Genomic DNA, 25,567 nt, shown 5'->3' with positions numbered 1-25,567 from the left:
TTTAATATGAAATTCAGTTTTATCCTACTCAAGACTAAATGGTGACCACTTCGAATTTCAAATTCTCTGTGCAGTCTAGTGTTCTGCACCAAGTAGAAAACATCACTATCAATAATAACATAGTCATTGATACTTTTCTTATTCATTGCCTCTTCTCTCGATGTGAATTTGTGCACTTTTTTTATGTTGGAACATTATATTAGTAATAACCAGTCCATGTCCTGAGCTGAAATCCAACAGGAATTGCCATTTGTTGTTATTATAAATGGTAAATTTACATTTCCTCCTGTCCTATCCTTTCCATCTAGGATGGGTTGAGTCCTCGCCTAATGAGGGGGATTACTGGTGTATTAATGCAACTGGTTTGCCACTTCTCTGCTGCATCACATAAGGGTGATATTCATGAGCCCAGTTTGCCTATTTGCATGATGGAAACCCCCAGATAAACTGGTGGGGGGTGGAATCCTGCTATCCACAAGGCCTTTTACTTAGGGTGCAAACAAACATCTAAGTGCGATCTGTTATTTTGGATAAAGATAAACTCAAAAGTGTAGAAGATGTAGATGGCTCTGAAATAATATTGCATTCCAATATGAAATATTCTAAACAATGTAGTGAATGCAGCCATGACTACACACTGCATTCTTTCATTGATTTGTGGGAGTTTTATTGTAGGCATGAGTAATTATTCCCCTTTATGAAGTAGAGATTAAGCCTTACTTAAAATATTGTATTCAAGTTTGCAATCATTATCTCAGAAAAGTTATGCTGAAATACATAAAAAGGAGTTCAACCAGTTGATATCTTGAAGAATACCTTCTCTTATGAAGAAAGACTTTGAACTTTGTAGGTTGCTTGCAAACTTTAGAGATAAGGTGAATAAAAGTGGAATTTAATAGAAGTCTATAAATCTTTAAAGGAATGACCAAATCAAATTATGGGGATTCTGAAGAATATGAAAAGGAATACAACCAAATTGATATCTGTGACAAGAATCAAAAACTAGGGGATATTATTTTAAACTAATTATTGTATCTCCAGTTTAGACTAAAATATTATTTTAGTGAAAGAGCAGTCAAGAAGTGGAATAGATTTCAGACATTATTTGTACACCGGTCTCCAAAAGCTAAGGACGTACTACATTTTTTTGAACAGTCATGAAGGATGTAAATTTATTGCCAGTATACTAATAAATTATATTACACAAAAAAATGTGTTGTACATTTCATACAAATTAAAGTGAAATATGTTTTAAGCAAAAGTTGCAAATTTTCTAAGGATGTAGTTAAGGAATTAATGTACAATGCTTACAGAAAACTATGCAGAGAGACATTTCAGTATGGAATATTTTCACCCTGAACTGCGATTCAGCTCTTACAAAGTTGTGCCGTGCTTAGTACCAATTTGATTAATGTCCTCAGTCTCCAGAAGTATCTCCACTGCTGTATACAACATGATGTGACACTGTTGTCCATAAAAATGAATTCTTTGCCTACAACACAACAGAATTATCGAACATGACATTGAAGAACTTCATTGCAATATCGTTCACCAGACACGGTCCATTTTTCTAGCACTTGTAGCTTGGTGCATCCATTAAGCATAATTCCTCCCCACACCATGATCCCAGCACCATCATATCTATCCCTTTCAAGAATATTCTCTTGATGGTAAGCAGTACCACTTCATGGCAGATCAAGTGTCATCTAGAATCAGAGGAAAGACCTAAAATGGTTCATCTATAAAGAGTACATTAGCCCATTGGTGTCTTGTCCAGTTTTTACATATATACAGCACCACTGAAAACATGCTCTACAATGAGCTGTGGATAAAGGGATGCAGATTGCAGGCCTTAGGACAAGGGTGGCCAACCTTTTATAGGTCATGCATCAATTTTTTTCATTTTTAGTTAAGATGCGCCATACAAACTTATACTACTTTTCAGGCCTTTTAAAATATGGTATATGGATATATTTAACAGTTATGCATAAAATAATTTATTATATATATATATATATGGTAATATAGACACTTTTAGCAGTTTTAAATAAAAGGATTTCATATAAAGACAAGATAAACATTAATTATTTTATTGACTTTTGAAATTGCTTTGCTTTTGCTAAGCTTGTAATGTTTGGAGATGAATCAGTCATTCGCAACCGTAGTTTGTTCTTAATCATTTTCATTCATGAAAATGCTTATTCGAATCTGTATGTAGTTCCAAAACGACAGATATATCTCTGAGCAAATTTTCTCAGTTCTGGAAAATGTTCACAGGGCAACGATCGCCAGAAATTAATTATATCAGAAGCATCTGGGAGTGATGGAAGTTCATTATATTTCATTTTCAATAATGAATTGGTTTTGAGATCAATAAATTCCATTTGTTTGTTACTAGACATCGTCAAGATTTTTTGTTCAGTAAGCTAAAAGGGATTTATAAATGCAAGTATGCAGTATTTTTCGGCAAAATTGCTAAAACGACTGTTAAAGGACTCTTGCAATAATCTGAGTTTCTCAGTATATTCTGTAAAGTTGCCATTATCTTCAACAGATTCACTATGTTCTTGTAAATGTGGAAATTGACTTAAACCCCTGTTTTCTAACTGAGGGAGGAACAGTTTTAATTTCATTTTGAATGCACTGATGTCATTTACTAATCTAGGAAACTACATCAAATAGTCATTTCTCATCATACAACAGGGCTTTTTCTTCATGCAGCTCATCCTTCTCTTCCAGAAAATTACGAACACTTTCTTTCATCTTCCAAAATCTACTGAGAACTGGTCCTTTAGAAAGCCAGCGCACCTCACAATGAAGGATGAGATCACCGTATTCGATATCCAGTAGTTTACAATATTCTCTGAATCCTCTTCTGTTTAACCCTCTTGCTCTAATATTATTCACACACTTTACAACTGGTATCATACCATGCTTCAAATTTAGAGTTTTTCCACACAGAGATTCTTCGTGTATAATACAGTGATACTTTAGTAGAGAATGATCTAAAAACCTTTCAAGTAAAGTTACAGTCCCAGAAACTCTACCTACCATTGATGGTGCTCCATCAGTGCAAACACTGATGAGCTTACTAGAATCTAGTTGTTGATTTTCTAGACATGACTTTACTTTGTCAAATATGTCTGATCCTCTGGTTTTTCCATGAAGTGACTCAAGACCGATAAGTTCTTCAAAGATGTTAAAATTACCATCAATTCCTCTTATAAAATGCTTAATTGGGCTACATCACATATGTCAGTGGATTCATCCAAGGCTAAAGAAAAGAAAGAACAAGCATGAACATGGTCTTTCAATTGCTCAGTAACACATGGGAAAGTTCTTCGATGCGTCTTGTAATTGTTTGCTTGGACAGAGCAATTTGGTTTACTTTTCTTTCAACATTCTTATCACCAAGACATTTTGCAAATTTTTCGAGACAGGGATTAACAACTTCCTGTCCATCATAGAAAAGCCTGTGTTTTTTAGCCAACACAAAAGCAATTTCATAAGATGCCTCCAGCATTGCCACACTTTCACAACTTCATTTCACAAATATATTTTCTCTCTTCAGTTTTTCTTCTAATTCAGCTGGATGTTTTCTATAGTGTCTGTTAAGATCATGTCTTCTATTATCTGAGAGCGTGCTTTCACAAACAATGCACAAGGTTTTCCTGAAAGACCCTCAATAAATAAGAACTCATTTTCCCACAGTTCATTAAACTGGCGCTTGTTATCATCTTCTGCTTTTCTTCTGCTCATTTTCTTTTGCAAAGCAATGGGTAACTGACTGTAAAAAAAAATTATTTCAAAAAGTAAAGCTTATTATTAAATAATTTATTTAAATTATTTTATTGTTTAAACATTATGAACATTCAAAAACAGTTCTACAAGTTTAAGATAAGATTCCTGTTTTCATGAAGGCCTAATACAGTTCTATAAGTTTAAAAATCATATATATATTTTTTTTCATGGAGAGTTTCGTCTCTCTCTCGTAATATATTATGTCCAATGAAATACAAGATCGCTTCCTGCCATAAAAAAGTCGATCAGCTGGCAATCCCACACATAACCCAAACATCCTCATTATGAAAGCTTTGCTGATGATCAGTTAAATTTTAGGAATAAACCTACTATACATAAATAAAAAGGAAAGATATTGTATTAAAAAAACATAAAAACACACATAAAAATACAAAGAATAATTGCAGATTTCAGTAATCAGCAAATTAAGGGAGCGGGCAAGAACTTGACATACGCGTTCAAATTGAAAAAATTTAGTTTTTAAATTTACAGAACTATATTAAGCCTTTATGAAAACAGAAATCTTATCTTAAACTTAAAGAACTGTTAATAAAAACATATAAGTTCGAAAACACAGTTGTTCACTCACATCGAATCAGAAGTTCATCGAACGTTATGACACGAGAGTCAGCTGTAAACTGATTGAGTAACTGGTGATGCATGTCAGCATTTGCCAGTGCCTGTTGCTTCAAGATCAAACAAGTATAATAAGTGCACACTCTAGAATTCAGTGGTAGGTTAATTGTGTTTATATATATATATATATATATATATATATAACACAGTTTGTCAAGATATCCACATACCTGACCTTGAATGGATCCAAATTACAAGCTAGCCTTCCATGGCATGTCGATTATATTTTGCTGTTATAACCAAAAAATCTCTTCATGCTACATGATAGTGAGGGCACCTCTTAGCAAACATCTGGAACATATTGCATTGGTTCGAAATGCTGCCTAGGGCCTGGATATAATGCTATGTGAGATTCCAAACTCTCTGTCAATATCAGTAATTCTGTGGCCTTCTTGCCTTCTTCAAGCTTTCCAATAATTCTCCCCCATGTGAAATCATCTAGATGATGTCTTTGAGACATCAAAGTTTGCAACTTCATTCCTTCACAGAAAAAGCTTCCTTCAAACACAATTTGTTTGCAGCTTTATATCCTGTTGAGTGCTACCATGTGACCCCTTTTCACTCAATTTAAAATTTTGAATGTATACCCACTTCGTTTCTACTTGAGGTCTTCAGTTATGCAAATTGCCAGAATTTGATTTGTATGAATTTGAGGTTGTAATTTTCAGAAATAGTTTTGGATTCCAGTGTTATCTACTATTACAGAAAATTAATTCTGCTTTCCAGAAAAAGGTAATTTTCTTGAGCCTTTTGGAGGTGAATGCAACTGCAAGTAATCTTTAAGTGTTTTTACAATTTTGAGAGCACTTTCATAGAATACCCAACTTATAAATCTGTTTTTAATATCAGAAAATCAATGTTGTTAATCACATTGACCAAGATACACAACTTGACTGCAGAGTGCTGCTCCAGTTTGTGGACATGCTAGCAGAATGCCCAAAAATGATTTTTACCTTATGGAAACACTTGGATAAAGTTCCTCCCCATTTTGGGGGTGCATGTAGTATTAAAATGTCTTGTTTATTTTATTTTATAGGACTATAGCCAGTGGCTTAAGTGTTTGATGAAGTATTGGATTCTGGCATGGACCATGTAATTATAACAAACACCACTGACTCTACAAACTAACTCATAGACTAAGGTTATCTGGATAGTGACATGTGAGTGTGATTGGAAGTGGCAGAGTGCATGGCAGAGATGAAAGAGCATGAGAAAATTAGTATGGAAGCAGTAGAGGGGAAAAAAAAAAAAACCAGGGGTAAAGTGAAGTATAACAAATCTCACATCTTCAACAAATGCTTCATCATACTAAGCAAGAATATCAGAGTAACTGAAAAAGTGCTTAGTATCACAAAAGGTAAAGAAGGTATTGAAATACTGGGAAGTGGAAGAAGTAGATCCAAAGAAGGTGTCAGAGGATATAGTGATGTGTAATAATTCCATGATTAAGGAGTTATGCTAGACAAACAATTGAATTGTGTGTTTTTGGGAGGCAGTGAAGATTCAAGAACACTAACTCAGCCAGGGCTGTTTGTTCTAATGATGATAGACGTCTTGTATGGAACTCATCTACCTTTACCACACATTTCTAGCCAATGGTAACAGTCCTATAAATAAAATTCTTATATCCCTTCTCCATTAAAAAATAAGCAGACCAATCTTCTACATCTGAAAAGACAGCATAAGTCATATTCAGAAACTATACTTCAATGTAGCAATCTTCATTGAATTAAACTGCCAAGAAATTATATTCTTGTTTAATCTTTTCCCAAGTGTAAGCAAATAAAGTTTGCATGTGGAGTATCTTCACAACTAGAACACTTGTACATAGATGCTGATGATTTCATGTCCATTGCCTTAGTATCCAATAATACAAAACACACTTCAGAAATGTATATTTCTATGCATTATGGGAAGGGTTACTACTCAGACTATTTTTGATCTTTATTGAAGTCTCATCAGCAGAAACCAGACCCAGAATAGATACCAAGGTTGAATTAATGCAGAAGGCATATATTTCCTATATATAAGTAGTTAAAAGATGCATCATCCTGTTATAAAAATACTCTGGATCAGAGATAGTCATAGAAACTTTTCCCCCTTGGTTGGAAATTAAACTTGCAAGAAATTATATTCTTGTTTAATCCTTTATCAAAGTGTAAGCAAACAAAGTTTGCACATGAAGTATCTTCATGACTAGGCTACTTCATCATCATCAAATTCCTGACATATACCCCCGAGGAGTGTACAGGATATGATAATACTACATGGAAAAATTTACATCATTACTAACTTCCTATTGTTAATAATTAGAGATTTTTATATAGAGGATATTATCATAATATTAATCCTATCGGCTGCGCCACTGTTTAAATATAGGATTTTTATTTAATCCTGTATATAGAGATGATCTCTGTTCAACAATTATTTATTTATTTTTTTTATTTCCAAATGCTTTTATTTATTGCACAAGGGTTCACTCCGATTGGTGCAATGACCTCTTTTTTACTATTTCTTTCAGAATCCAAATAAATCAATGACTCAAGACCAAAATACAAAATACACGCATTTAATAAATAAAACAAAAACAATATATATACACTTCAAACAATATTACATAATTATAACTAACTACAGAATTAATTGGATCCAAGGCCTTTTTAAAAATAAACTTAACTTAAGACCAGACTAAGCACTTTGTTTCCACAATGACAAAATGTTCATAGCCAGTTTCTCTCTCTGTCAAGGCCTTTTTCGAAGATATATGACTTTATTCTTAATTTTCACAGGATCCTTTCTCGTCACTCATGTAGCACAGATTAATTCTTCCTGACTCAATTCTGTCTCCTTTCCAGTAGAAATAATAGTTAGATCCGGCGTCCTTAAGACAAATGAAACTTCCTAATCAGCTTCTTTGAATATTCCTTTAGAACGTAAATGGCAACTTCTTCTTTTATTCACTAATTCTTATTGAAAGTCTTAACTCTTCCATTTTTAAAACTCACAGTTCTACGATTCCCTTTTCGGAATCTACTGCTAATCTTCTAATTAGCGTTTCCTCAAAAATTCCTTTTAAAACATCTATAGCAATATTTCCTTTTATTTATCAATACTTATTCCACTTTGAAACGTCATAGTTCCACGATTCCTTTTTCGGAATATACTATTAATTTTCCTCCAACTGTCACATAAAAAACTCAATTTCCTCCCGAATCTAAATGTCTGCCAGCCTCTGTTCTAATTTCCTTTCCGAACACTTCTGTTTTTCTCTTCATTACTACAATACCGAACGCTTTTTGTCAGCTGTCAATCGCACATCAAACTTCTTGGTAAGCATGCGCACTCCTTGAAAGTGGCAAGCAAGAAACTAAGTATAATGGCTGACACGTTGTCTCTGTTAGTGACAAGAGAATGTCTTCATAAAACACAACTTAATATTTTAAACTGCAATAAAATCTTTTTAAAGTAACACAACTATTCAATTCTGGAAAGTACATCAATTTTTTTAAATTGATGTACTTGCCGGATATTTGTCAAAGTGATATGTAAAGCATTACATATCACTTTGACAAATTAATTTCAACAACGGGCATATTGCAAGTGCCGACAATGCGTGTTATGAAACTAAAACTAATAAACATTCTAACATAAACAATACGTAAAAATATTCAGAATTTTAAATTATGATTATTTTTACATAACCTACAATTTTCCTCCAAATCAATCTGTTACTTGTCAAGACTCCAACATTAACAGATCTTATATTTCTATCGTCTAAGGCACTCTGTACCGTATCAATCCACCTATTTCTTGGTCTTTCTCTCGATCGTTTTCCTGCCAACCTGGCAGAGAACACTTGTTTTGCTAATCTAGGCTATTCAAGACTAGGCTACTTGTATATAGAAACTGATAAATTCACATCATTACAATGTGCTCTATATTGCTATGCAATATGGGAAGGGCCTTTACCCAGGTCAGTGAATAGCAGTAATAATGGCAAATACTTGTTGGATTTCTGCTCAGGAAATGGACTGGTTATTACTAACACAATGTTCCAACATAAAAATGTGCACAAATTCACATAGACAGATGAGGCAAGGAATAAGAAAAGTCTCATTGACTGTGCTATTGTTGATAGTGATGTTTTCCCACTGGTGCAGGACTCTTGAAAGTACAGAGGATTTAAAATTGGAAGTGATCACCATTTAGTCTAGAGCAGGATGAAATTGATTTAATATTGAAAAAAAAAAAAAGAATATGTAAGAAAGTTTTAATGCAAATAAAAGTTGATCAGCTTTCATAAGTGACTATAATAAACAAACATTATTCAATAAAAAATGAAGTTTGAGAATAGGAACCAAACCTTTGAGATTTTGTGACACGTTCTAAAGAAAACATTGATTGATTCAGCCAGAGAGGCATCAGAACTCCATGATGGACACAGGAGGTTAAAGAGGCAGTGAAGGAAAAGAAGAAAGCATATCCAAAGTTCCTGGCATATAAGTCAGCTTTTGCTCTTAGAAAATACATAGACAAATATAAGAAATCTAAACAAAAGTCATGGGAAGACTTTGGTACAAACATAGAAAATAAATATTAGGAAGGTGGCAAAATATTGTTGGAGATTGTTGAAAAAGCTCATAAATGGAGGAAAGAGTACTGTAAAAGGAATTAGAGACAATAAAGGTGACATGAAAACTGGAGAAAAAGATATCCTTGATGTATGGAGTAATTACTTCGAAAAATTACTAAATGAAACAATCAGTGACAGCATAGTGGTAAAAAACGCTGACCAGGCTATGCATACTTGAAGCGGAAAGTCATCAAAAGGCTGAAGTGTGGAAAGGCAGCTGGAGTAGAGGAGATTTGACCAGAAATGCTCAAGTATGGAATTATAAAAGTTTTATGGTGGCTGCACTGCATAGTTCAGAAGGCCTGGACAGAGGGGCAAATTCCAAATGATTGGAGTAGAGCTCTCATAGTACCCATCTATAAAAAGGGAAATAAAACTGAATATTACAGAGGTATTTCTCTACTGAGTGTTCCTGGTAAGATTTATACAAGTATTCTTGAGAAATGGTTGTGAAGGATTGTTGAAGAGAAGCTTGGTGAAGAACAAGCTGTTTTCAGGCCAGATAGAGGCTTTCAGGATCAGATTTTCACTTTACAACAAATAGTTTAAAAATCATGGGAATATAACAAAGATCTATTCTCTATTTACTCGAATATAAAGTTACACTTTTTTCCCAAAAATTAAAGTTGAAAATAGTGGTGCGAGATATGTGTGGGGATTTTTGGAAACTAACATTTTTCAGGAAAAAACTAAATTGACGTTTATAATTAAATGCTCAGTATGTATTATAATTTATAATTGCTTACATTATTTATGAAATGAATGCATTTAAATTTGAATTATCAATGTTATTTATGCGATCGGTCACTGACCTTTCATGTGATATATTTGAATGACACTTTTAGAGGCGTTGCTTCTATAATTATATTATACCTGGAATCATGGTATACGAAATCATATCCCAAGCTCTTAAAATCCAGTTGCACAGTGGTTCGAATGATGGTCTCTTAATCCATTCCCGTGCAATCTAAGATAGAGCAGAAGTCAGTGCTCTCACTCTCACATTTCTTCTATTGGTTTCTTCCATCTCCATGCTTATGATTGATGTGATATTAATAAAAGATCGCGTGACATAACAACAAAGGCAGGCTGATGATTGTTGAGTTGAAATGCTGATTCTCTTCAACCAAATTCCAAAATGTCTGAAACTGCCATAACAACATTCACTATCTGTTTCTTAAAGTTTTAAACTTTTTTGTGTGCAAACTATATGCAAAACTTTTTAATTTCTTTTTCCATGAAGTAAAATCAGGTCTGCGAGATATACGAAAGGGTGAGTTATATTTGAGTAAATATGGTATTTAAGTTTTGTCGAACTGGAAAAGGCATATGATAAGGTGCCAAGAGAAAAGCTATTCAAAACGCTACAGTTGTATGGTGTCAGTGGGGCATTATATCAAGCAATACTTAGTCTTTATTTGAGTTGTAAGTCAGCAGTTAGAATTGAAGGAAGTACATAAAGATGGTTTTGTGTTAAATCTAGTGTCAGACAAGGATGTACATTATCCCCACTGTTATTCATTATTTATATGGATCACATTATGAAGGAAAGTGGTATTAAACCTCATATCAAAATTGGAGGTGTTAATCTCAGCTCTTTGCATAATGCGGATGATGTTATACTTCTAAATAAATCCGCTACAAGTCTGCAAGATTCTTTAACTAAATTGAATAAATGTTGTAATAGATATGGTATGAAGGTCAGCATTAAAAAGACAACGACAATGAAAATAGGCAGAAACATTGAAATTATCAACTGCATTGTGAATGGAGAGCTTATAGAACAAGTAAAACATTTCAGCTACTTAGGCACAATTTTTAGTAAAGATGGTAAATTAAATATGGAAATAGACAACACAATCAACGAAAGCTGGTATGGTAGGAAGTCAACTGAATAAATTTATATGGAATAAGAGAGAAATTAGTCAAAACACTAAATTAGCTGTATATGAAACAGCTTTCAAACCAATTTTAACTTATGGATCTAAGAGCTGGGTTAGAAGTAAAACAATTGACCAAAGACTAGAGACTGCAGATATTAGAGTCCTGAGAAAGATTCGGGCCATGAACAAATGGCATCAATGGCAATATCATATAAAAAATGAGGATATTAGGAAAGAACTTGATATTGTCAGTATCCAGGAATGCATTAGCAGAGCTAATCTCAGTTGGTATGGTCACTTAAGCAGAATGGAAATGGAAAGATTAGCAAAACAAGCATTCTCTGCCAGGCTGGCAGGAAAAGACCCAGAGGAAGACCAAGATATAGATAGATTGATACAGTAAAAAGTGCCTTAGAAGACCGAAATATAAGACCTGATGATATTGGAGTCTTGACAGGTAACAGACTGATTTGGAGGAAAATTGTAGATAGGACGTTAGTAATGATGTAAATTTTTCATGTAGTGCTATCATATCCTGTACACTCCTTGAGAGTATTTATCAGGAATTTGTTGATGATGAAGATTACCTTTAATTAGTAAGCATGCTCATCCATGTGACTCCTACCCTATTTATTCTTCGAACTCTCAGGACACATTGTGATATCGCATCATTTAAGTATTTTTTAAATACTTCCCATGCACTTGATATTCTTCCCATCCAGCAACTGGTACCTTGTCACAGAACACAGCATACCCCCTCATGTGGTCATAATTTCATGCTTTGTTGTTCAGCATGTAAGCTTTTCTGAATGGAACATTCATAAACCTTTCTTTTAGTGTTACACAGTGATCAGCATTCATTTTAGAAATTATGGACTTTACAACAGTGTTATGAATAATTGTTTTAATTTCCCGACGTGTCGGCCTTAACCAACAAAGACGTCTGTGACACGTCTTTTGTTTATTGCATTTGTTTATGTAAAACCAAAATTGATTTTGAATTTTGGTTTTACATATAAATACAACCGAATATAGACGCTTGCCAATTTGTGCCTATTTCCTTTCAGCCGAGAAAAGTTGCCAACGGCGTGTATCGGCTGTTTCGTTTGCAGTTGCACAAATTCATCGTTATTTTTCAAATAATGATGAATTTGATCCAGCAAATCACCCTTGCCCAAAAAATTGGCAGAAAAACAACCGCTTTCTGATTTTTAATAGGTACGTTAAGGTGTTAATATTAAGGTCATCATCTGGAGTCTATACAAATATACAAGGACAATCTAAGTTACATTTCACACTATATGTTAAAGAAACAATGATTTGATCAATGGTTATTCTACTGGCATGACCTCTAATGAAAATTTAAAAAAAAAAATACAGATACAATTAAAAATTAATTATTTAGAAACTACATCAAAGCTAAATTCTGTTTAAGATAACATAAGAGAAACATTCTTTCTTATAGATAGTTTTCTTACAATAACAATGATGTCCTATTTTTAACATGACAATTGTTATATTAGATTTACGATTCTATATTATCTACAGTCCTGTTTATAGTTAATTCTTGGGGAGAACGGTTCCATGGGTAGAATATGTGCTTTCCATATGCTTGGTATTTTCAGACCATCATTATTGTTCGGATTAGGGTATTTGATAAGAATCTCACAGGCTTCCTTAAATTTACGTTCATACCATATGATGTAAACAACTGGTGCTTTTTCAGTCAATTCTATGTAAAGTGCTCGGGGCATGATCAGAAAGGCCAGCTTCACCATAGTTATTATATTTAATGTGTCGTTTATGTTCCTTTTGTCTGATAGGAATTGTGCATCCTGTTTCCCCTATATATGGTAGATTACAGGTGCAATAAATATGGTATACTCCAGGGTAGGCCAATGGAGGGAGTGGGTCTTTGGATGAGTTGAGGAAGCTTTTTAATTTTTCAGGAGGTTTGAAGTTGGCTTTGAGGTCGTATTTCTGTAGTCTTCTGTTTATTTTATCTGATGTCCCTTTAATGTATGGAATGGTTATAGTTTTACTGTAGTCTGATTTATCTTTGTTTTTTGAGGTCTTGTATAGAATTTTGTTAATATGCTGTAACCATTTTTTAGAAAAGTATTGCTGATAACTTTAATTTGTCTTTCAGCGCTTGTTCTTTGGAGCAAATCTTCAAAGCCCTGTTTTTTAGAGTATCAGTGATACCTAGTTTTTGTGTTGGGTGGTGAGTTTATGTGTATATATTGGCCAGTATATGTAGGTTTCTGGTAAGTGAAGGAAAGACTGCCAGAAGAAAGACGTGTGACAAGTGTATCTGAAACAGAAGAGTGTTCTGTTTTTCAATCTCATTTGTGAACTGTTTGTGTTGTTTGTTTAGGTGGCTAAAGTATAAGCTGATCTAGCAGTGTCTAGTGTCTTTCGGCCATGGGGCCAGATCGCAAAAACATCGTCAACGTATCTAAGCCAGACTTTGGGTTTTTAAAGGAGAGGAATCTAGAGCATGTTGCTCAAAATGTTCCATATAAAAGATAGCAATGGGGAGGGGGGGGGGGATAATGGTACAAAGATACACAAACAAAACATACCACTCCGGCCGATAGTCGAAGGTAGCGACAGCCCGAATTATCACCTAGCCAAGAAATTAGCGGCGACACTCAAGGAGTTGGTAGGTCATCCCCCCTCCTATATCAGAAACACACAGCACTTCATAAATATTACATTAGAAAAAGATGATTTATTAGTCAGTTTTGATGTCTCTGCTCTCTTTACGAATGTTCCAATCAATGACACAATCCTTCTTTTACAGAACAAATTCTCTCCAGATATCACCGCGCTCTTTGCACATGTATTACATTTTGGTTATTTTGTATGGCAAAATGCTTTCTATCTACAAAAAGAAGGCACAGCCATGTGCTCACCATTATCGTTCCTATTGCTAACTTTTATATGGAACATTTTAAGCAACATACTCCAGATTCTTAATCTCATTCATCTTGTTCATCAGTGCTTCCTGCTAGGAGTATTGCCATTGGGCAATTAACTTTGATTTTATAAACTGGGACCATTGAAAAGTATGTTGAAAAAGTATAAGCTGATCTAGCAACAGCATCTGAGATGTCATTTCTCTCTATTTCCAATGCAGCTGGGAATCCAACACAACCAAGCATACATTAATTTTATTTCTCAATATAACATTTCTATTTTATTCAGTGGAATTTTAAATCTACCATTTCTGGTCTTAGAGTTTAGCTCTGTATTTAATTAACTTTATGTGTACTACTGGTTTTGTCAGCAGCCCTCTGGTGAAGTATTTTCTCACTGAAAAAAAAAAAAAAAAAAAAATCAAATGTGTGGGAAGGATACATTCCAATTTCTTGCATATGGATTTGGAACTTCGAAGTTACACGACCTTGTTTCCACTAGTCTTTTTTGTGTGTGTTTATTTTGTACAAGAGTTGTAGCACCTCAAGCATGGGATGAGGATTATACACCAGGGAGGAGATAGCCTGTAAAGAACCCAGAGTCTATAAATTATACACTTTTGGTAGGAGTGTTCTTTGATATGCACAAGTGCAAGTTGAATGGCATGCAACTCTTCTGTATAATTGCTGCAATCAAGTGGAATTTGGTTAGAGATTGTTGTGATGTTGACGATCAGAGATTCCCATTGGCTGTGCTGCTGCTGCTGCTTTATTTCCTGACATCACAACAATCTTTAACCAAATCCCACTTGATTAGCAGGAAATTAGAGTGGGCTACTGTGTGTGTGTGCATCGAATAATTGAAGATAGACAGATGAGGGTGTATGAGATTTCTGTAGTTGACAAAGTGAGAGGTTGTAGGGTAGGATGCATGCCTGTCATGAAGGAATGCTGTTTAGTTTGGTGCAGGTAAAGTTGTCAGTATTCATCCCAACAGCTTCCATAGCCTCATTAATGTGCATACCAAAAGGATGGGTGGTAGTTTGATGTGCGATACAGGACCTCCCAACGTAAAGAAAAGAGTCTGGTCCATGTAGGATGATCTGGAATTGACTTTATTTTTAGGACATAATTAAGAGAGAAATGTTTTTGTCTGAGTGATAGAGGAAATTCATTTTTTTTTAATATATATATATATATATATATATATGATTCCACACATGAAAGGCTACATAACCTATAGCACATAAAGGTTTTGAATTGGTGATGTGTGAAAATCACAAGTTACTAATCAGATATCCTTATGATGGATCGGATCCAACCACTGGAGCGTGCTATCCCTTGCAGATATGTAAACCTGGGATCCATAATCAAGCTTACTCCAGTCCTGAGGATACTTTCCGGCGCAGACTTTGTTTGCTCACACTTGGATAAAGGATTAAACTAAATTTATTATACTCTAACCAAGTGAAAAATAAACTTTCAACATCTTTCTCTAAATCCAGAGTAATTTATTAAAAAAGGGTGGCACACCATTTGGCAACTCCTATAGGTAGAGAAGACCTGCTAATGCTTCTGCCTGGTATCCGCACTTGGGCCTGGCTCCCACTGAAGAGACCTCAATAAAAGTCGAAACTAGTCTGGGTTGTAGCCCTTCCCTTAATGCATAACATTAGACATATCCTCACGGAGATGTGTTTTGCATTATGGGAGATACTGAGACAGGAGTGTTGGTAGCTTGCTCTACCTTTACAATGAGTTGCCCTGGTGTTGTACCACCTTACCCCAGTCCTGAAGATACTTTCAGGTGCAAACTTTGTTTGCTCACACTTGATAAAGGATTAAACTAAATTTATTATACTCTAACCAAGTGAAAAATAAACTTTGTACATATCAAGCAGTTATTGTTGTTGATAATAACCACTTGTTTACAAATTTGAAATTTAGTGTTTTAATTAAAATAAATACTGAAAATTCAGTGGTACTAGTTTTTCATATTTAAGACCTTATTTATTATTATAAACAGTCATTTGCTAACAATCCTCTATTTATTTGCAGGGACAGCTTGGTTTAATAGAAAATATTGGTACATCTGAAGGCATGAAATGTGATGCAAGTATTTTAGTATTGTTACCGAAATATTATAAGTTTATACTAGTTTCTTTATTTACAAATTTAGATTGTGTTTTGTTATAAAGTATTTTTTAGAATTTGCCTGACAGAGAATAGATCAGTATAGAAGATTATTGTAAACAAATTAAAGATAATTATAACATAGTGAACATTAAACATGCAATGCATATTACATTATTACTTTTCTAACCTATATACTGATCTCTATAATATTGAAAGATAGTTTATCTTATCCTATTTACTAACTAAACAAGAATAATTAATATGCTCATTTTAGTTTTAATTGAATGTTTTCTTAATTAATTAGTATCTGTTCTAGTTTCCTCCAGAATATTATAACTGTTTATATATTTTATTTTGTCATTCTTTAGTACTCAGTTTTTATAATTTTGAAATTGTTTCCACTTTGAAATATAGGACCCATTAAGAGTAGAAATTCGAGATGAGGGTCTTTCTAATTTGGAAAGACTAGATACTTGCATAGATTTCACTGAAAAAGAATATCAAGTATCAAGCAAAATTCATAAAACAGATGATGATGATGATGATGAAAGTGGTAAATAAAAACTTATTGATAAATACTAATTTTTCTGTAGTCCTTAAATTTTTAGAATTGTAAATTCTTTCTGATTTACATATGAATTTGTTTGTTATGGAAACATTTTGATTGCAGAATTAAGTGAATAACCAATATTCACATATTGAATTGGCACACTGAGTCCTAATCCTGATAAATAAGGACATAATGATTCTGTCTTACCCTGAGTTTTATTTCTATATGCCACTATATATCAAGCCATGTTTTATTTGAGGATCGGTGAATTTTAAGGTTTCACAGGCCCTGTGATTAATTTAGTAGTATACTATGCCATCATGAAAGTAAAACTCTGGTTGACAAGAATAGACATATAGTACTGTCTAAGCTCTTGTTTCTTTAACTCCTTTAGCACTATGGAAATTCTACTTAATAAAAACAGTTTTGGATATGTGTTCATCTCAGAATTCCAAAAGAAAACATTCATTTACTTGTAGATTAAGAATTAAATATCCATTTTATCCTGTTCTACAAGGCAAACCAATTCATTTTTTTGAACTTTACCCTTTTGACTGTACCATCGACAGGCATAGCATAAAGGCAGCCTGCCTCACAGTGCTGCTTAATAAGGGTGGCGTGACAACTTGTAAAATTTTGGAACTTTGTAAAGACTTGGAAATTGCTTTGAGCAGTGTCAAAACATTTGATGTAGATGCAATAGATTTATTTGAAGAATTAAAAATTCTCTCAAAAATAATACAAGAGAAAAGTGGTCCTCAACAAATTTTATCATATATGTATAACCAAAATCCTGTATAAACTTATCCCAATGTAACCACTGCCCTAAGATTGTTAACAATTCCTGTTAGCGTAGCAAGTGCGGAAAGAAGTTTTTCCAAGCTTAATCTGATTAAAAATTATTTGCGAAGAGCAATGACCCAAGAAAGATTGGTCTAGTAACTATATCGATAGAGGCAGACATAGCTTATAATTTAAATTTAGAAGAGATAATAAACAGTTTTTAATTTTTATGGAACCTGTGACATAGTAATCAAATAATAAAGTAACATGTAAAAAACCACAGTGATATCTATAATTAGTAAAGGACATATTTCGTACTAAAATTAATAGTACATCTTCATTGTCTGTAATAGGAATGGAATACAGGCAAAACGTTCAGTTCAAAACAGACACTGAAGATATACTATTAATTTTAGTACGAAATATATGTCCTTTACTAATTAAAGATATCACTGTGGTTTTTTACGTGTTACTTTATTATTTATAAACAGTTTTATTGTGTGATATCCCTGAAGAGCAAACATTTAATTAATATTATTATATAGTTGTTTTGCATTAATGTTTCTCTTGTAATAAAAACAAAATAGCATTGGAGATTTTCTTATATTTTTGTCTTATAATCCATTGGGACGATATTTGTTTGCCTCAGGGTATGATCTGATCTGGCGATGGTCTTGCCTTTTGAAAGTGATAGGATGCTATCACTTTCAAAAAATTACTATGCCAATATCTCACCTTTTGTAACAGAGTCATCTTCTTTGGATATGTTTTTAAATGTGACTCCCATTCATGATGAAAAGTCTCAAGTAGAGTGATGTGGGCAAATATGAAATTTATTGGGTTGAAGAACTTACAATTATTGTCATTCAGATTTTTGGAAAGTGAAGTAATCATGTTTCTTGAGGGTTCTGATATAAAGACTAAGATGATGACAATAATAATAATAAAATACCTTGATTAGGTTTACACGTCTCTACTAGTTTCATATACCTTTTTCTGTACTTCTTCAGGAGATACTTTTAAATATAGTGACAAGAGAACTTTTCTATATCAAAGCTAACAGGAATTGAATCAAGAGTTAAAAAAGAGGGGTTGTGTGATGGCATATATACTTAACTGGAACTATTATATTTCAAAACATAATGGTGCACCATATCCAAGATCTGTGTGCCTGAGATTTTTAATGAACAGTGACCAGACTTGCTGTAAGATGATACCTTCGTTTTTATTGATAAATAAACGTGTTTAGAATTTCTGAAGCTTTCTGGAATTTTCTTACAAAGAAGTTATAATCCGTATACAACTTTTCTGTTTTCTGCCAAAGTATAGGATGACCATCATTGGTTGTAGATAGGCTAATCTAAATATGCTTTTTTTCCACATGTTACATCCATATCTTTCCATATTATCTTGTTTATCCTATATAACATATTCTGTATGAACATTAGATTTTATGAATACCTGATTTTTTAAGTGATGGTTAAAGTGTTTTAGGAGGATATAAAAATCTTGATCTTGCATGGTGGGGAGAAAGCTATCTATCATGATGTCATGTTGTCAGAGTATTTTAAGAACTTTATTATGTATTGGATATTAGGAAGAGTTGTCATCCTTTTATATTCTTGCCTTTGTGTTGATACTTTCGAGGGTATTTGCAAGATCTTGTTGATCTTCTTGTACTTAAATTTCTTTTGAGATAGGGTATAGCTGAGGTATTTGAGTTCTTGATTCCTTTTCCTTAATATTTTCATTATTTGTATTTTTTGCAAAGAAGTGGTGGTAGTAAAATGTAGCATGAGGCATCTTCTAGTGTTGGCAGGCTTTCTCTATACTAAGTAAATGAGTTGCTTCTGTTCAGAGACTAGGAATATCAAGAAATGGGTAGAGTCCTGTTGTTTTCAAGTTCAAGAGTGAAATTTGTGTATAGGTGTATGTTGTTCAAATACACTGAATTATTTTAATTGTTCTATTGAACCTGGGGGTGCTTAAGGGTCAAAGCTATATAAGAGAGGAGACCTCCACATAGCTTTTAAAGGAACGTGTAGAACCGATCAGGCAATTTACCGACCAAATTGTATTCTTATTGATTTAAACCAAAATACAAAATGATAGTACAACATGACAAAATTTCATGCCGGCTGGGACATTGCCCGGTTAAACAAGGTCCCCCCATTGTTTTCACTAGGGCAAACAGAGAAAACTCAGCTATTGAAACAAATCTGAAAACACACCCCCACTCAACATCACCAGAGTTCAAGATCAGTACTATCAACATAAGAAGCCTGAATGGCAAAGAAATGGAGCTAACTGAGGAACTGGATAAGTACCATATCGACATAATAGGTGCGACTGAAACAAAAAAAGCAAAAACTGGTGAGACCTTTCTGAGAAATAAATATAAAATGTTATATTCAGGCAATGACAATCAAGGAAAAGAAGGAGTAGCCATAGTATCAACACTAAATATGAGGCTAATCTTCTTGAATGGCAGGCAGTCTCAAGTAGAGTGATGTGGGCAAATATGAGAATGGGGAACTGGACAATGAGACTTATTTGTACCTATAGTCCTACAGAAGTTCTATTGAGGTAGAAGTGGAGGAATTTTTTGAGGCTTGCGAGAAAACAACTGACACAATGAAATAGGAAAAGTTGGTCCCTGTTGGGGGTCTAATTAGCAGAGTAGGAAAAGATTGTGAGACATTCAAAAATATATTGAGAAAATTTTGAGAAAAGAGCAAAGCTAATAATAATGGCAAATATCAGTTGGATTTCTGCTCAGGACATGGTCTGGTTATTACTAACACAATGTTCCAACATAAAAATGTGCACAAATTCACATGGAGAGAAGAGGCAAGGAATAAGAAAAGTGTCATTGACTATGTTATTGTTGATAGTAATGTTTTCTCCTTGGTGCAGGGCATCAGAGTGTACAGAGGATTTGAAATTGGAAGTGATCACCATTTAGTCTTGAGCGGGATAAAATTGAATTTCATATTGAATAGATGAACATGTAAGAAAGTTTTAAAAAGAATAAAAGTTGAGCAGCTATCAGATGTGAACTATAGACTAAAATACACAAACATGATTGAAGAAAAAATGAGTTTGAGAACAGCAACCAAACCTTGGAGATTCATTGTCAAGCCTGGAAGAAAACACTGATTGTTTCAGCCAGAGAAGCATGTGATGAGGTTGTCTGTAAGGATAGAAAAAATCAGAACTCCTTGGTGCACACAGGCAGTGAAAGAAAGTTTTAAAAAGAATAAAAGTTGAGCAGCTCTCAGACGTGAACTATAGACTAAAATACACGAACATGATTGAAGAAAAAATGAGTTTGAGAACAGCAACCAAACCTTGGAGATTCATTGTCAAGCCTGGAAAAAAACACTGATTGTTTCAGCCAGAGAAGCATGTGATGAGGTTGTCTGTAAGGATAGAAAAAATCAGAACTCCTTGGTGCACACAGGCAGTGAAAGAAAAGAAGAAAGCATATCAAAAGTTCCTGGCAAATAAGTCAGCTTGTGCTCTTAGAGAATACAGAGACAAATGTAAGAAAGCTAAACAGTGTGTAAAACTAGCTAAACGAAAGTCATGGGAAGAGTTTGGTAAGAACGTAGAAAATAAATATCAAGAAGGTGCCAAGATATTCTGGAGGTTGTTGAAGATGCTAAGAAATGGAGGAAAGAGTGCTGTAAAAGGAATTAAAGATGATAAAGGTGACATGAAAAAAAAGATATCCTTGAAATATGGAGTAAATTACTTCGAAAAATTGCTAAATGAAACAAGCCATGATGACAGCACAGTGGTAAAAAAGACACTGACCAGGTATGCAGTCAGGAATACATATCCATACTTGAAGTAGAAAAAGCCATCAAAAGCCTGAAATGTGGAAAGGCAGCAGGAGTAGATGATATTCGACCAGAAATGCCCAAGTATGAAGGTATAAAAGTCTTTAAGTCATTAGATAATAGTTATGAAATCAGTGGCTCCAATTCAAAGGGACGAATTCCAGACAGTGGAATGGAGCTCTCATAGTGCCCGTATGTAAAAAGGGAAATAAAACTGAATGTGAGAATTACAGAAGTATTTCTTTACTGATTGTTCCTGGTAAGATATATGCAAGTATACTTGAGAAACAGTTGAGAAGGATTGTGGAAGAGAAGCTTGGTGAATTACAAGCTGGATTCTGGCCAACTAGTGACTGTCAGGATCAGATTTTCACTTTACGACAAATAGTTGAGAAATCATGGGAATATAACAAAGATCTGTATTTAAGTTTTGTAGATCTGGAAAAAGCATATAACAAGGTGCCATGAGAGAAGCTATTCGAAATGCTATGGTTATATGGTCAATGGGTATTATATCAAGCAATATTTAGTCTTTATTTGAGTTGTAAGTCAGCAGTTAGAATTGAAGGAAGTACAGGAACATGGTTTAATGTTAAATCTGGTGTGAGACAAGGATGTACATTATCCCCTCTGTTATTCATTATCTATATGGATCACATTATGAAAGAAAGTGGCATTAAACCTGGTATCAAAATTGGAGATGTTAATGTTAGCTCTTTGCTTTATGCGGACGATGTTATACTTCTAAATAAATCTGCTATAAATCTGCAAGATTCCCTGACTAAAGTGAATAACTGTTGTAATAGATGTGGTATGGAGGTCAGCATTAAAAAGACAAAGACAATGAAAATAGGCAGAAACATTGAAATTATTAACTGCATTGTGAATGGAAAACCTATTGAACAAGTAAAACATTTCAGCTACTTAGACATGATATTTAGTGAAGATGGTAAATTAAATATGGAAATAGACAAGAGAATCAACAAAGCTGGTATGGTAAGAAGTCAGTTGAATAACTTTATATGGAATAAAAGAGAAATTAGCCAAAATGCTAAATCAGCTGTATACAAGACAGTATTGAAGCCAATTTTAACTTGTGGATCTGAGAGCTGGGTCAAAATTAAAACAATTGACAAAAGACTAATGGCTACAGATATGCTAGTCCTGAGAAAGATTAGAGGCATGAACAGATGAATCAATGGCAATATCATATTAAAAATGAAGATATTAGAAAAGAACTTGACATTGTCGGCATCCAGGAATGTGTTAGCAGAGCTAATCTCAGGTGGTGTGGTCACTTAAATAGAATGGAAATGGAAAGATTAGCAAAACAAGTGTTCTCTGGCAGGAAAAAGACCCAGAGGAAGACCAAGATATAGATAGATTGATACAGTAAAAAGTGCCTTAGAAGACTGAAATATATGACCTGATGATATTGGAGTCTTGATAGGTAACAGACTGATTTGGAGGAAAATTGTAGATAGGAAGTTAGTAATGATGTAATTTATCATGTAGTACTATCATATCCTGTACACCCCTAAAGGATATATTAGGAATTTGATGATGATGATTGAACCTGGCTGGATAACAGAAATATCATCTAAATAATAGCCATGTTTCGGAATTTTGATAGCATTTTTGGGGACTTTTTATTTTTTTTATTTTTTGAATGAGTCCATAAATAAATTGGTTAGAAATAAAAAGAGAGGTGAGTGCATAGCAAAACTTTTTTTACTCTTCAAAGTGTTTTCTTGAAATGGGAAGAGAATGTTTTCTGTGCGCTGTGTGTAAAGTCAGATGGTATCCAGAGGAAAATGATTTTGAAGCAGTCTTTTCTTCTCTGTGGATACTGGCAAATAAATTTCTGTCACCTAAGCTTGCTGAAATGCCTGATGGATCTAACTTTTTTTTTATTTTTTCAGTGAAAGAATTGGTTACACACACACGCACACATATAAAGGACTGGGTTTTTTTTTTATATGTTGAAGGTAAATAAATCTCCATCTAGAATACGCCTAAAGGGTATTCCTGCATTATAAAGGACTTTTTTGCTATGTGTGAAGGTAAATGATTCTCCTGGCATCTAGAATAGGCTAAAAGGGCACTCCTGCTTTGTTTCTTTGGGTTCTGTAAGTTCTTGAAAACTAAGGGTTGTTCGGAAGCAAGTCATATTTTGATTTCCCAGTCCATTTGATTAGGCTTTTGGTCAAGTTATTGATGTTGTGTCATGTTGAATAAGAGTAGTCAATGTAATATAATAAATATGCCTATATTCTTAAGGGGCATCCATGGTATATAAACACTCGTTATTCCTGTGATTAAACATTAAAACCTAAATGATATATAATCTTTAAAGGTAGCTGTGGCATGACTGTAAACAATAAATTACATGATAACCACAATAATTAACTTTAATGAAATGAAAGTACAGATATTTCATACTGAAAATAACAGTACATCATCAATTCGTAGAAACAAGCAAATCAAAGGAATATGAATACAAGGTATATACAAGAGTCTGTGGTTTACCAATTAAAATCTGTTGTCATGTGCTAGAAATTAATATTATTAAAAACTATTTTTAATGGTAACATAAAATAAGAATCTCCCAAACTTTTTTTTTTTGGGGGGGGGGGGGGGGGGGAGGAGAGAGAGAGAAAATCGTTTCGATTCAAATTTGGCCGATGTAAAAGGGCTTTGCGACTTTCTTTGAATATGAAATATGAAAGAATGCCTTTTTAAAGGAAGAAAGTTTCAAAGCCCTTTTACATCAGCGAAATCTGAATTGGAATGATTGTCTCTCTCTCTCTCCCCCAAAAGTTTAGGAGATTCTTATTTTATGTAACCATCAAAAATAGTTTTTAATAATATTACTTATTAATAATAATTTCTAGCATGTGGCAGCAGATTTTAATTGGTATACCACAGACTGCTGTATGTACCTTGTATTCCTATTTCCTTGATTTGCTTGTTTCTATGACTGATGATGTACTGTTATTTTCAGTATGAAATATCCGTACTTTCATTTCATGAAAGTTAATTACTGTGGCTATCATTCAATTTATTGTCTAAATGATATATAATATTCAGTGATAACATGAAAGATGTTTTTAGACATACCTTAGGGAAGATCATCATATTATTGATCTACATTGGAATATGGAAGCTCCACTTTATTCCAAGAAATCCCAGATTTCTGCCAATGAGCAACCACTAAAAAATTCGATGCAACCATAAAAGTCAACTTAGCATAGACTTCACCTTTCATCATTTTCCTCACTCCTCTGAAGACCACTCCTATATCTAAACAGTTCAGATACCTTAATTTTTATATTTTTTGTCTGTTTATTCTTCATTTAAGTTCATTATGTCACACAGTATGCATTCCTCTGTTTTTTTAAAAAACTTTCCATATATTTTTATCATTATTTTATTCCCTTTTAGTAAAAAAATTTCCATGTTTTTTATCTACTTTGCAGTTTTAAATTCCTCTTGTAAATTATTTTTCTTGTGAGTTCATTTCCTCTTGTAATTTATTATTCTTTTAAGAGTTCGGATTATGAGTTTGTTTCCACCAACTTTTTCTTCCAAAATTATGTCCCAAAAATTTTAAAATCAACAATCAAGAACATGAAGATCTTCCCTAAGATATGGCTAAATATATACAAATTATGATTTAATATTTAATCACTGGAGTAACTAGTGTTTCTATACCTAGGGGTGCCCCTTAAGAATATAGACAAATTTGCTATATTGTAATTGATTTGTATTTTAGAGGAGCGACATGAAAAATTTTAGAAAGATAGCATCTAAAGTAAGTGTGAGTGTCATCAAGTAAGCTTCACATTAGTTATGTATTCTTCAGCATTCATACTGTTGCATTTTCTTTACTTTAATAACTGTGATGTTTCTGCTAGAACATAATTTTTGGAGAGATGTAATTTCCATTTTGGAAATATTTCTGGTTGGCTATTTTGCTTGTAGCATTATGCCATATCATATTTAATGCTCATTATCAGGCCTTAATGCATACAGAATTGAATATATTACTGAAAGGCTTTAACTCCTTACAACATCCCCAAAGCAGACATTAAAGCTAATATATAAAAAGGTACTGTAAGAACATGGAAAGTCTCTGGAAACCTATTCTGCATTTAAACCACAGCCATATTGTGATACAAGCAAAATGACCAGTCAGATATTTCCAAAATGGAAGTTACATCTCTCAAGAAATTATGTTCTAACAGCAGCTGCATCACAGTTATGTAACTTAACCATACAAAGCAAATGCTATAGTAGTTAAAGATGCTGAAGAATGTGCATCTGAAAATGAATGACTTAATGGATGCCATCAACACCTACTGCTGTTTATTAGACTC

The 25,567-nt window shown here is 33.6% G+C and overlaps 1 protein-coding gene across 1 annotated transcript in view; it reads left to right on the top strand.

Annotated features, from left to right (window-relative positions):
• Ctf4 (Chromosome transmission fidelity 4) overlaps positions 1-25,567 on the top strand; it is a 525,719-nt gene that overhangs the window by 234,886 nt on the left and 265,266 nt on the right. Inside the window, exons 12-13 of the mRNA XM_090398697.1 lie at positions 15,933-15,986; positions 16,425-16,563. Coding sequence (XP_090254823.1) covers positions 15,933-15,986; positions 16,425-16,563 — 193 coding nt within the window. The remainder of the gene's footprint in view (positions 1-15,932; positions 15,987-16,424; positions 16,564-25,567) is intronic.

This window comes from Typopeltis vanoorti, chromosome 10, assembly GCF_054136105.1.
Source record: "Typopeltis vanoorti isolate ZY-2024b chromosome 10, IOZ_Tvanoo_1.0, whole genome shotgun sequence".
Taxonomy (NCBI): domain Eukaryota; kingdom Metazoa; phylum Arthropoda; class Arachnida; order Uropygi; family Thelyphonidae; genus Typopeltis; species Typopeltis vanoorti.
This window is presented reverse-complemented; position numbering and strand designations above follow the sequence as displayed.